The 13,840-nt window shown below is 46.2% G+C and overlaps 2 protein-coding genes across 4 annotated transcripts in view; one reads left to right on the plus strand and one right to left on the minus strand.

Moving 5' to 3' along the window:
• MTOR (mechanistic target of rapamycin kinase) overlaps positions 1-13,840 on the minus strand; it is a 132,880-nt gene that overhangs the window by 65,488 nt on the left and 53,552 nt on the right. The gene's annotated exons all lie outside the window — the stretch shown is intronic.
• ANGPTL7 (angiopoietin like 7) lies at positions 7,323-12,554 on the plus strand. Its single transcript, XM_068538879.1, has 5 exons — positions 7,323-7,692; positions 10,334-10,434; positions 11,022-11,216; positions 11,872-12,070; positions 12,296-12,554. Exons 1-5 carry the CDS (start codon positions 7,323-7,325, stop codon positions 12,463-12,465), a joined length of 1,035 nt encoding a protein of 344 aa, XP_068394980.1. The 3' UTR covers positions 12,466-12,554.

Below are 13,840 nucleotides of genomic sequence, written 5' to 3' on the forward strand. Positions count from 1 at the left end.
AGGGAACCCTCCTACACTGTTGATGGGAATGTAAACTGATGCAGCCACTATGGAAAACAGTATGGAGGTTCCTCAAAAGACTAAAAATAGAGTTGCCATTTGATCCAGCAATCCCACTCCTGGGCATATATCCAGATGAAACTATAATTTGAAAAGATACACGCACCCCTATGTTCACAGCAGCACTATTTACAATAGCCAAGACATGGAAACAACCTAAATGTCCACTGAGAGATGAATGGATAAAGAAGATGTGGTATATATACATACAATGGAATATTACTCAACCATAAAAAGGAATGAAATAATGTCATCTGCAGCAACATGGATGGACCTAGAGACTATCACACTAATGGAAGTAAGAAAGAGAAATACAAATACCATATGATATTGCTCATATGTGGAATCTAAAACACGACACAAATGAACGTATCTACCAAACAGAAACAGACTCACAGACATAGAGGATAGATCTGTGGTTGCTAAGGGGGGGTGTGGTGGGGGGAGGGAAAGACTGGGAGATTGGGATTAGCAGATGCAAATTATTATTTACAGGATGGATAAACAACAACGTCCTACTGTATAGCACAGGGAACTATATTCAATATCCTGTGATAAACCGTAATGGAAAAGAATGTGAAAAAGAATATATATATGTGTATAACTGAGTCACTTTGCTGTACAGCAGAAATTAACACAATGTTGTAAATCGACTATACTTCAATAAAATTTTTAAAAAAACAAAGTGTTTTATGTGCATTATCTATTTTTAAATAAGCTTCCTGGCTGAAGTACAACATATATACACAGGAAAGTATACACCTAATTGTACAGCTTGATAAATTATCACAAAGTGAAGATACCCTTATAACTACCACCCAGACCAGAAAACAGAACACAACACACTGCCAGCATCCCAGAAGCACCCAAGCCTTCTCCCAATCACGGCTTCCCTTCTCATCCCCAGAGGTAACAACTCATAAGAGGTAACAACTATCTCACTTCTGATACAATTGGTTAGCTTCACCAGGTTTTGAACTCTATATAAATACTCAACGTTATGTTTACGAGATACGTCCATGTCGTTGCATGCCACAGTAGTTTTGTCTTTTTACTGCTGAATAGTATGTCACTGTATGAACATACCACAATTTATCTGTCTTACTGTCGATGGGGGTTTATGCTGTTTTCAGTTTGGGGCTATGATAAGTCACGTTACTACATTCCTTTTTTTTTTTTGGCCGCACCACGCGGCATGTGGGATCTTAGTTCCCTAACCAGGGATCGAACCCACGCCCCCTGCATTGGAAGGGCGGAGTCTTAACCACTGGACCACCAGGGAAGTCCAGACAAATATTCCTATATGTGTCTTTGGTGCGTGTGTGCTCGCATTTCTGGTGGGAACAAATCTCGCAGTAGAATTGCTCGCTTACAGGGGCATGTTCCAGTCTCAGAAGATACTGACAAACTGCCACTTTACATTTCGACCAGAAGGGTATGGAAATCCCAGTTGCTCCACATCTTTGTCAACACTTGGAATTTAGTGTTTTCCATTTCAGCCATTTTGATTGGTGTGTAAGTTGCACCTTCTGGTTTATTTTTTTTTTAAATTTTATTTTTATTTATTTATTTTTGGTTGCGTTGGATCTTTGTTGCTATGCGTGGGCTTTCTCTAGTTGCGGGGAGCAGGGGCTACTCTTTGTTGTGGTGCGGCAGGTTTCTCACTGCGGTGGCTTCTCTTGTTGCAGAGCACGGGCTCTAGGCACGCGGGCTTCAGTAGTCGTGGCTCGCGGGCTCAGTAGTTGTGGCGCACGGGCTTAGTTGCTCCGCAGCATGTGGGATCTTCCCAGACCAGGGCTCGAACCCGTGTCCCTTGCACTGGCAGGCGGATTCTTAACCACTGCGCCACCAGGGAAGTCCTGCACCATATAGTTTAAATTTGAGTTTCCATAATGACTAATGAGCCTGAGCAATTTTTCATGTGTTGACTGGCCTTTTGGGCATAATCTTTTGTGAAATAAGTGCCTATTCACATCTCTTGCCAATCTTTTCATTGGCTACCTTTTGTTTGTTTGTTAGGAGTTCTATATATACTCTGGGTACAGTATACACAGAAGTATGTACTGGAGATACCTTCTTGCCTTTTCACTTTCTTCATGGTGTTTTCCAGTGAAAAGAAATGACTCCTTTTACTGCATTTAATGATGCTTTCCTTTATGGTTAGTGTTTTTCAAATCTTGTTTAAGAAATCTTTGCTTATCCCAAGATGCTGAAGATAATCTCCTATGTTATCTTCTAGAAGACCTACTGTTTTCCGATTCAGAATTTAAATCTCCTGGACCTGAGGTTTTGGGTGCGGTATGGGGTAAGGGTCAAGAACCTTTATCCCCCCATAAGGCTATCTAGCCTACCCAGAGGAACTCACTGTTCTATAGTGGTACCTTGTCATAAATCAAGGGTTCATATATGTGTGGGTCTGTTTCTGGACATTCAAATCTGCTCCATTTATCTGTTTGTCTATCCTTGTGCCAATACTACATTGCCTTAATTACTTACTGTAGCTTTAAGATAAATCTTGATTTCTAATAAGGTAATTCCTCCAAATTTATTTTTCTTCTTCAAAAATGCCTTAGCTATTTTTAATCTTTTGCTATATTTAACTTAGTCCTCACAAAAATCCTGTGAAATAGTTATAATTTTTTTTTTTTTTTTTTTTGGCTGTGCCGCACAGCATGTGGGATCCTAGTTCCCCAACCAGGGATCAAACCCGTGCCCCCTGCAGTGGAAGCACGGAGTCCAAACCACTGGACTGCCAGGGAAGTCCAGGAGTAGTTAAAATTTTTATCCCCATTTCACAGATTGGTCAACTCCGAGAAGTTAATTAATTTGCCCAGGGTCATATAACTATCAAGTGATGGGAAGGGATTAGAACCCAGATTTATCTGATTCTAGACCTAATTACTTTAAGTCCCTCAGATACCACCTCAGTTAATCCTCAAGCCAGATGAGCCCTTCAGGGCATTTAATATGAATGCATTACAATTTTAAGAAATTCTAATGTTCTAAGCCACCCACTTCCAGTTAAAAATCTTGTTTGGTAACTACAAAGAGCCACTGTCCTGGTGAGACTCAAAAAAAAAAAAAAACAAAGCAAGAAGTAAAAGCTTCCTGGCTTCCTTCCACAGCCCCCTGTCTCCCAAGTAACACTTACAGCCTTGCCGGGATGCACAAGGGCCCTCAGGCCCGACGCGCCTCCACTCCTCCAGCTTTAATTCCTGCCACCACTCCTCTTCCTTCTTGCCCCTTAACACCACACTTGACTACTTAGGTTCGTTCTATAAGCCCAGGCTTTTCATACAGCTGCACCTTGGCTCAGAATGCCTCTCCCACTTCTGGCTATTTCTTCCTTTAAAAAAAACAAAAAAACAAAAAACCCCACAAAAACAACAACCCTGGATATCACTTCCCTCGGGAGACCTTCCAGAACCTCATCTGGGTTGGGCACTCCCCCTCTGCTGTGTCCCCCACCCCAGCATGTCACATTGCCCTGGAGTTCAGCTGTCTGTCTCTCCACCTAGCCTGCGAGGCACCTGAGGCTACAAATTCCTAAGAGGGTTCAGAGACAGACTTTTTTGCTAGGTGCTATAATTAAACAGTAGACGCTAAGAGGAGGCCTGAAAGAAATGGTTTCTAATAAGCCCAGGACACACTCTTTGGGAGAAGTGGCAAACTAGAAGGCTTAGGGAAGAGGTGCAAATACCTTCTGCGATGGACCTGGACTTTGGGCTGAGATGGAAGTAGGACTGAGCGGTAGAAGGGTCAGGGATTAAACGGCCACCATGTAGTAAGGCAGCTGTGGCTCATTAGAAGACTTCGGAAGTAAAATATGACCACAGGGCTTCCCTGGTGGCGCAGTGGTTGAGAATCTGCCTGCCAATGCAGGGCACACGGGTTCGAGCCCTGGTCTGGGAAGATCCCACATGCCGCGGAGCAACTAGGCCCGTGAGCCACAACTACTGAGCCTGCGCGTCTGGAGCCTGTGCTCCGCAACAAGAGAGGCCGCGACAGTGAGAGGCCCGCGCACCGCGATGAAGAGTGGCCCCCGCTTGCCGCAACTAGAGGAAGCCCTCGCACAGAAACGAAGACCCAACACAGCCATAAATAAATAAATAAATAAATAAATAAATAAATAAATAGCGTTCCCTTTAAAAAAAAAAAAAAATATGACCAGAAACACACAGCTAAACTAACAACAAGGCAGATTCTTCTGAGATGTATTCATTCAACAGAGCCTGGCACTGAGGGCAGCTGTTCCTCCCTCACCAGTTTGGCAGGATGGTGTAAGAGTAGGCAGGGGCGTGAATACACTGGAAAACGAGGAGTCTCTCCAACAGGAACATTTTCAAGAAAATGAGACATGACGCCCCTATTGGGGGAGAAGGAAAGACCAGCTCTAGGCCCTTCTCAGCTCTGGAATTCCCAGGCTGCTCGGACACCTCCAATCCTTGGTGCCAGCCTAAGGCAGCACAGCCCAGACTGTGAAGTAAAAGCTCACTGGCTTTTCCCAAAAGAACATAAGCTTTCTTCTCATAAACATCTTTCTCAGGAGCTCCAAGCTGACCCTCTTTCACCACCAGCAAAATGGAGAAAAGGAAAAACTGTAAGGTGTCCAACACAGGTTTTCCATATTTTCTCAATTAATTCCCATTTTTTATGGTCACATTGTTCACCGAAGGGCAGAGAAGGGATTAAAAGCCTCTCAGAGAAGGGAAAACTGCTCTAGTCTTCCGCATTTGTCCTGGTTTTCTCTACTGGCTTAGCTGTACTCAAAACAAGGACTTATTTTTCCTTCTTTCAGAAATTCAGAATCTAGGACACCCTAGGGTTGTAGATGTTTTGGAGGACAGATAATCTTCTGGCGTGGGATATACTCTTAATTAGAGTATTTTTCTCAAAATGGGGCGGGGGGGGGGAGGTGTCGAAGATTTGGGCAGCTTAGACAATTTAAGAAAATGTTCAAATAAAAAAAGCTTCTGTCTCCAACTTAAGCCTTATGTTAGAAATAAGTTTCCAGAAAACAAATGTCAGAGAGTAGGCACTCACGCTAAAAGCTAGATGCTTCTGATCCAAACTTAGGAACCCCTTCCTACCTTTCCTGGAAAGGACTGCTACATGGGTTGCAAATATGAATGATCGATTCATTTTCTGCCCAGATATGAAAATCTATTCATAACAAGATTTTTCTGTTTGGGCAGAGGAAACGGTTACTGGAAAGAACAAACAAAAAGCCGGCCAGGAATCCATAAGGCGCCAGTGTTCCGTGATGTTCTCTACCAAGGCAGCAGCATCGTGTGTCATGCTACATACAGTCGTGTGCCGCACGGTTTAAGCGCAGGGCTCAGTGTCGGTTAAGCTGGCTAGGAGGTCATCTTGAAGATCCTCATGGAGTTCAGCAGACCCCGCTAAACGACCCCGTCGGATGCTGGCGGTCGGGGCCAGGTTCGCCTTAGTGAAGTGAGCTCCATGAGCTAAGGCTGCAGTGCCCGGCGGGACTAGACACGTGCAAAGAGAGAGCAGGGACTGGCTGACGGTGCCAATTCTGGAAAGACCCCTTTGAGCAGAATGACAAGCTGCTATAGGACTCCAGCGACGTCCTCGCTCCTAAGCAGGCAAAGGAGATGAGGAGGTGAGCAAACAAACCCTGATCCACCTGATCCACTCCTGCTTTTTGATTTACAGGAAAAAAAAAAAAAGTGTTTGGTAACTCCAGCTGCCTGAACAGAAATGACTTCCTGAGAAACAGAAGCCCTGACTGGAAAAAGGCTCTGGAGGTCACGGCGGGAAGGGCTGCCCGGCCTCAGGCTTGTGTGTGAAGGGCCCATACGGAATAGCAACAGTATAAGCACTGCACCCGGAAACAGCGAGAGTATGTTCCGCAGACAGTTACCGTGCATGGACAGAGGGAACTCTGTTTACCTTCTTAGTGAAAAGCTCATTTTAAGGATTTAAGATTTGCTGAAAACCCAGCTTTTTTCCCCCATTTGTTTTCAAAGGAGGAATCTCCTTTAAATACAGTACGTGAAAAATTACAATATCCCTATTGTCAGGGATATACATATCATATATAGAGAATAAATCTGCAAACCATATTCCATAGGACAAGGGAAATGAGACTCTAGACATGGATTATTAGGCAATGGGGATGCTTTTCTCTACGTTTTAACATACTTTCCAGGTTTAGAACCATGGGCCGTGGCCGTGCCTGTTCTCTGTTCTGCCTCAACACTGATGGGTGTGCAGGTGCCCATCCCGGGACCAAGTCCTGCGTTTTCACCCCTGCTGCCGTCGCTGCCACTTCCATGCCAAATGTCAAGTGTGAGAGGCGAACACTGGCCCATTCTTTATTGAAGGAGAAAGTACGTAAAAAGAAAGACAACTGGGTAAATCCTGTGGGTACAAGCTACAAAGCCTTTTTTTGCTTCTTAAGAGATTTCCTCTATCCTTCTATTTCTAAAGCTTTTCTAACTTGGAAATTTTCAAATGTGAGATAGCGTTAGATCCAGGCCAAAAGAGGGTTTTGTAAAACACTGAATGATGATCAGAGAAGGGAATAACGAGCCTTGTTAAAAGCACATTCAGAAGGATGCCAAAATAGACTAGAGCCTCGTATAAACAGCGTGGATTGCATTAACAGGTCTCCCTGGGAGTGGAGAGTCTTATTCCCAACTCTCTTTGCCTACCCTATGCTCACCCCATGGTTATATAACCTTTAGAATGGAATCTGGAAATTCTTCTGACCCTGCCCTGTTTGCTGATAGAGCAGAGCCAGTGGCTGGCAGGGGTACAATCTAATAGGCAAAACTGGAAACACACGAATTCAGTCCTCTTGTCTTAGCCCAGAGACTGTGCAGGCAAGGAAAGAAAGACTGCCCCTGTCTCTCTCCTCCCCTCCTCTGGCCTAAGTTTACGCTGACTTCACCCAACAGGCACCTGACCCTCCCAGATGAGCTGGGAGGGGCTAAAGCGCTATGCACGGCCATGGTAGGGGTGGAGGTGCAGGCAGCAAACAATATTTAAGATGCTGAGTTTGTCGAGCATTCAGTCTTGGGAAGGAAAGCTATAGGATACCCAATTAAGCTGCGCTTTCAGGAACTCAAGTTTTGAGAAAGGCTAAGAAAGAGCAAGGAGAGAGGAACAACAAAGTGGTAAGTCCACCAAGAGCAAAAGGGCTAGGTTCTAATTTGCCGCAGCTTTGCATACCTCAGCTGGGCACAGCCAGATTTCCCCAGAGGAAGAGCCTTCCTCAACCAGGCCCACGAAAGATGCTGAAAGAGACTCTCTCGGCCGTGGCCTGGCTCTGCATTTTCACCGTGGCCTTTGTCAGCCACCCAGTGTGGCCACAGAAGCCCCCTAAGCGCAAGACACCTGCAGAGCTCACCGTGGCCGGCTGCTGTGAGGAGGCGAAGGAGCTCAAGGCCCAAATTGCCAACCTAAGCAGCCTGCTGAGCGACCTGAGCAGGAAGCAGGAAAGGGACTGGGTCAGCGTGGTCATGCAGGTGATGGAGCTGGAGAGCAATTCCAAGCGCATGGAGTCGCGGCTCACAGAGGCCGAGAGCAAGTACTCCGAGATGAACAATCAGATCGGCATCATGCAGCTGCAGGCAGCGCAGACCGTCACCCAGACCTTGGCAGGTAAGGAGGACGTGTCCTCACGCTACTCACCACCTTCCCCCTCACATAGTCGAGCGCCTCCCGTCTGCAGCATTGCTCCTAGGTGACATGGTCGTCAGAACGATCCCTGGGGGTTCTTATGGAACTTACTTTCTTGGGTACGTGCCACCAGCTCTATTTTCTCTTTAGCAAAGGCTTACGAAGTATTTCTTTTGATTTCTAAGGTTCTGTACGTTTACCCAGCTTTTTTTTTTAATCCCTGCAATGTTTCGGCCTATTGAAGGTATGAATTACCATCTTGGAACACAGAGAGATCATGCGGTTTGCTCAAAGTCACAAAGCAAATCTTAGAAACTGGGTTCAAGTTTTCCTGATTAGTCCACTTCCTTACCCAGAGCTGACCGGCTGTACCCTCAGTCCCAAGGAAGCAGGAATGAACACCAAAATCATAACGTCTCTAGAAGCAAAGTTTTGCCAAAAACAGTTCTCTCGGGTCCCTGGGATTTAGTGGAATGGGCATTAATGGACTTCGGTGTCCTGTCTGCCAACCAAATTCTCACTGGCTCAGAATTAAGTGCACAGACACCTCCCAGAGCCATCTGAAGGATTCCTTCATGTTCAAAAAGGACTGGCTCCTCAAGGTTCCTCAATTCTGGTATTTCTATTTTTTCCCAAAATTGCAAATAAAATTCTCCCCAGTTATACAGGAAAATGCAATGTTGAAATTTACATTTTTAGTAGGCCGAAAATAAGATACGTTTACTGTTTTCTTTTCCAAAACAATATTCAGTTTCTACTTAGCTAGGCTTAGACAGGCCAAGGTGAATTTATTGTTCAGACAGAAATTTGGTTTGCTGAAATTATCAGGAAATTATTAGTTACAAGGAGCATAGTCTATAGATATGTCATTTCTTGCTGATATAAAAACTTAAAAGAAAATCTTTTTGGTCATATTATAAACCAAGCCAAGAATAAAGAGCAGAGTAAGTCTTACTGGTTATCCTCAACTCAAATGAAGAAAAAGTTTTAACATGAAATTAAGCTTAAAAATTTTGTGTGGGATGAACTGGGAGATTAGGTTTGACATAAATACACTACCACGTATAAAATGGATAGCTAGTGGGAACCTGCTGTATAGCACAGGGAGCTCAGCTCGGTGCTCTGTGATGACCTAGATGGGTGGGATAGGGGATGGGGGGAGGGAGGTCCACGAGGGAGGGTATATATGTATATATATAGCTGATTCACTTCACTGTAGAGCAGAAACTAACACAACATTGTAAAGCAATTATACTCCAATAAAAAAATTTTTGTGTGTGTAAATCACTTTCTAAGCGTGTACTTCCTGACTCTCAGGTTGGGACTAGAAAGGTCTTCTCAGGCCATTTTCCAGACAAGTGAGTCCTGATTTGGTCTGTGTGATGAAACCAGACACACAGGAGACCAGGCGAGACAGAGGAATCTGACCAATGTCACGTCCTGCTCCTCCAAACGGGATTTTCTCACCTCCCAGCAAGGAGTTTCTTGGGAGTCAAATGCAGCTGTCTTGCCGGGCCTCTTACTCTTCCTGCCCAGGCCATCATTCCTTACTTTTCTTTTCTGCTACCAGGTGCGGGGTCACCTTTATACTTTGTAAGTAGCTAGCCCCTTGGAGAAAGCAGTAAGTTGATGCTTTCATCAGTAAGAGGAAGTGATGACCTCTGGTAGGGAAGACAAGGGTCTCCCATTTCCCCTCCCCAAAGTGCTCTGCCTTGAACAATTCCCACAGCGGGAAACTGCCTTCTTCTTGAAGGTCCAGTGCAGCGGTCATCAAGAAAAGAATCCCAAGATACAGTGGGCAGGAGGCATCTCCTAGACAGGCGAGAGTTCCTGCTCTCTGAATCCTATCTGGAAAGGCTGTCCCTTCCACAATGCTCTTTGATATTTAGAACAACAAGGAGACAAAATCTTTCATAAAGCACTAGCCCCCAGGGCAGCTGAGGAAACATTAAATTCAACCTCAGAGTGAAAGCCCACTTGCCCAAAGCTCTCATTTCCTTGTTTTAATAATGGTGTCAGGGGAAGGCCTCCAAGGGTTCCTTAGGGTGTTTGCATTTTCATTTGTCTAGCAGTGTTGGATTAAGGAGGGAAAGATAAAATTATAAATCTCTGCTAATAAGGGACCTAGTAGGCAGTAGCCATTACCTCTGAAAAACAAGAAAAACAAACCGAGAAACAATAAAACCAGACCCTATGAGATCTTCATGACTTATTTAGGAATAGAGGCTGGCTGTCCCAGAAGCTGCATCTATTAAACAGGAGGATCTGTGAGTGGCCCTCACACACTGTAACGTTTCCAGAATTCATGCCCTAGAACTACAGGAGGATCATTTATTTCAGCACAGACCTGAAGTCACCTGTTTGTACCATTGTGCTATCCAGGTGAAGGGTTTCCCTAGCCCTCAGCCCTACCACCAGTGAGGCCAAAACACACCCGTTCCTGGCCTCCTGATGCCCACCTCTCCCAAGTCCAGACACTGCCCAGCAATGAACACTCCTGTGAATTTTGTGGTAGAAATGAAGTCTCCCTTCCTAAACTTTCAATTTAGATGCAGCAGGGATGCCGGCTAGCCACAGAGCCCCTGGGTTTGGATGTTCACCCTGTGGTTTCCTCCTTCTGTAGATGCCATCTATGACTGCTCGTCTCTCTACCAGAAGAACTACCGCATCTCTGGAGTGTACAAGCTTCCTCCCGATGACTTCCTGGGCAGCCCTGAGCTGGAGGTGAGGTCGTCACAGCCCATGTACTACCATCTATCCTCCACCCCCTCAAAGGCGGGGGGGACAACAGGGCCAGTCACACACAGTCTAAAGAGAGGGAAACTCAAGACAGAGAAGCAAACACACAATACCAGAGAGCTATCTAAACACTCAATTCATGGGGGAAAAAAATCCAGGCGTCTGCTTTGCTCCTTCAAATCATTAGCAACCAAACACTAAACCTTCTAACACAGTTAGATAATGCTATAACCACCGCCTAACTAGCTGCGATCCCTTGCCGCATCCTACGGCGGTGACTCTTTGGGGAGGAGAAAAGAGAACATATAGGGAGTGTGTCAGAAGGACCTGGACTTTTTCCCTTCAGACTCTCCGTGCACTTGCTCTTATCCTCAATTTTGATCTCAGCAAACCACCAGCCTGCCCAGCTTGCCAACCCTGGGGCAGAATCGTTGCCTAGTGAGCCAGCATGGCTGTGGAAGGGCACACGTCCCCTGGCTCTGCGGGGTGGGAGAAGGGTGGGAAGCCACGCTCAGGCTCGCGCTGCCTGCCTGGGCACGTCCTGACCGGGGAGGGCACCCCCTCTGCTCCAGGTGTTCTGTGACATGGAGACTTCAGGTGGTGGCTGGACCACCATTCAGAGGAGAAAGAGCGGCCTCGTCTCCTTCTTCCGGGACTGGAAGCAGTACCAGCAGGGCTTCGGCAGCATCCACGGGGACTTCTGGCTGGGCAACGACCACATCCACCGGCTCTCCAGGCGGCCAACCCGGCTACGCGTGGAGATGGAGGTGAGCACGAGACCAGGCCCGCCACGCCCCGCTGCGCGCAGCTCCTGGGCGTCATTCCTACTCCTGTTCACCATCGGCTGGGGTACTTGTTATGATGGTTTTCCTGCAGGTTGCAGTACAGTTGAGGAATAATTGGGTTTTTTTTTTCCTATTTTTCACAAAAACGAGGCTGCAGGTACAAGGGAGAGGCCAGACTCAGGCCAGAGCAGAGGAATCCAACAGTCAGCTGGGCTGAAACACTGTGGTCCCTGCCCTGGCCTGGGGCATGAGGTCCTCTACATGCAAACCTTACTGGTATCGGTTGGTGACGCTCATCAAAGGCCCTGAAGCGTCACTATGTTCTCAAGTTACTCTTATGACATCTCAGAGTGGGATACAGCAAAACACACATACGTGTACGCCTTACAGACAGGGATGTAAAGGGGAAGAGAACGAGAGACTAACCAGGGCCATATGGTGACCCAGGAGAGAAGTCTGATCTAGGACCCTTGTTTTCTGATTCCCAGGTTAGTGTGTTAAACTAGAGGTAGACAAGTAATAAAGAAGTAAAAAGTAGTAAAAAGGTGTATGGCTGCAGCTGGGGAGAGGGAAGAGGTGCAGGATGGTAGGAAAGGAGGCCCCGCTGCAGTTTTCTAAGGCTCTGCCCCCCGGACAGGACTGGGAGGGCAACATGCGCTACGCTGAGTACAGCCACTTTGTTTTGGGCAATGAACGGAACAGCTACCGCCTCTTCCTGGGGAACTACAGCGGCAACGTGGGGAACGATGCCCTGGTCTATCACAACAACACAGCCTTCAGCACCAAGGACAAGGACAATGACAACTGCTTAGACAAGTGCGCCCAGCTCCGGAAAGGTGAGAGCTGGGGTTGGGAGGTGGGAGTTCAGGTACAAGGCCATAGTCCCACTGGAGGAGAAAGAGTGAATTTTGTAACTGCAGTTGGTATTCTGGCTTTGGTACTCCTGTTTGACACTGACCCTAATGGCTTAGGTATAGTTTAAAAAACATCACAAATCCCTGCTGCCTAGTCTATCAGCTATTTCCAAGGACAGACCAGCACTGACCTGTCTCCTGTCCCAGGTGGATACTGGTACAACTGCTGCACAGACTCCAACCTCAACGGCGTTTACTACCGCCTCGGGGAGCACAACAGGCACCTGGACGGCATCACCTGGTACGGCTGGCACGGCTCTAGCTACTCCCTCAAACGAGTGGAGATGAAAATCCGCCCAGAGGACTTCCAGCCGTGAAAAGAAGCCTGCTCTGGAGCAGGGCTGGAGAAACGGAGACAGACGGAGGCTGGGAAAAGGCAGAGGAGGAGAGGAAGGGAGTATAGAAAGGGCAGGGACAGAAAATGGCCTATCATCTTCAGTGAGAGAGTAAGTCTCTTAGGAGAACAAAAAAAAAGCTATGTACTGAGGACGTTACAGTAAACGGGAGGAAGTATTTAAACACAATGGGTCCAGACACATACTTCTCAGGGGGCTGGCCTGAGTGGGCTGTCTGCCTGTGATCCCTGACATAGCAGCAGCTTCTTTTCCACAGGATTTTTCTGTGAAAGAAAAATAATTGTGAGCTCACTTTAACCATTTTCCTTAAGGCCTAGCTTATGTGAGGGCAGAAAATAAATCCCTTTGCTAAAAAGGACCAGATTATTTTGATTCTCTTGGGTGTTAGAGAAAGGAGTGAAGAGGGTGGTGGAGGAGAGGAGTTTCTGCTTTTAAATCCAATGAAATTATCTTCAGTCTACACAATTTTTTTTTTAAAGACAAACATTTTTCTGCTGGAGGTGAACGGACCCAGGCTGGAATTGACCGGAGGAAACTCCAGGGCTCTGGGCCTTGCAATTGGCCTCTGAGCACCTCCCCTGCTCGGCCTCGATCAGGGCCCAGCACCGAGAGGCAGGAAGTGGGTCCAGAGGTGGCAGGAGCTCCAGCGGGAGGGGAAGATAAGTCCCTGTGGACGCTTGCAAAAAACTGCCTTAAAATATTCACAGTCAATACAGATAATGTCTATTTTTATTTACTTTGTAAGAAAAGGGCTCAAAGAGCTTCCTCTTTTATCTCATCTATAAAAAATGGCTGAAGCAGGAAGGTAAATGGCACTATGGTTAAGAAATAATTCATGCTGTATATAAGCATTTTGCTTTGTAGAAATACAATATTGTAGTTTGTTTTAAACATTCAAAGTTTTTTCTTCCTTCTACAATAAACTCTTTTAAACCTCGTTCCTTTTAAAATTATTACTATTACCACTGAGAGCATGGTGGAAAGTTTTAAGTGAAAAATCAGAGAGTGAGCCGTGAGAAAGAGACTCTTGAGTGTGTTGCAGTCTTCAGGGAAACCAAGGGAGGAGCAGGAAGCCAAAGATGAAAAAGCGAGGGACAAAAAGGGCAGCAGCATCCACTGGAAGAGGTCAGACTCTGTCTGACCTCCACCCAACCGCCACAGAGGCCAGCGCCACCACCTGGCTTCAAAACACTTTGCAAACCAACACTCCTACTGTCTACTTGAGCAAACTTACATATACGCAGAGGGAAAAGAAACATCTTTAGTCATAACAGATGTCAAATAATTTTGACCTTCAGGAAGCAATTTTTCCTTGTCAAAAAGGACCATTCACTTG

This window comes from Eschrichtius robustus, chromosome 3 (assembly GCF_028021215.1).
Source record: "Eschrichtius robustus isolate mEscRob2 chromosome 3, mEscRob2.pri, whole genome shotgun sequence".
NCBI lineage: Eukaryota > Metazoa > Chordata > Mammalia > Artiodactyla > Eschrichtiidae > Eschrichtius > Eschrichtius robustus.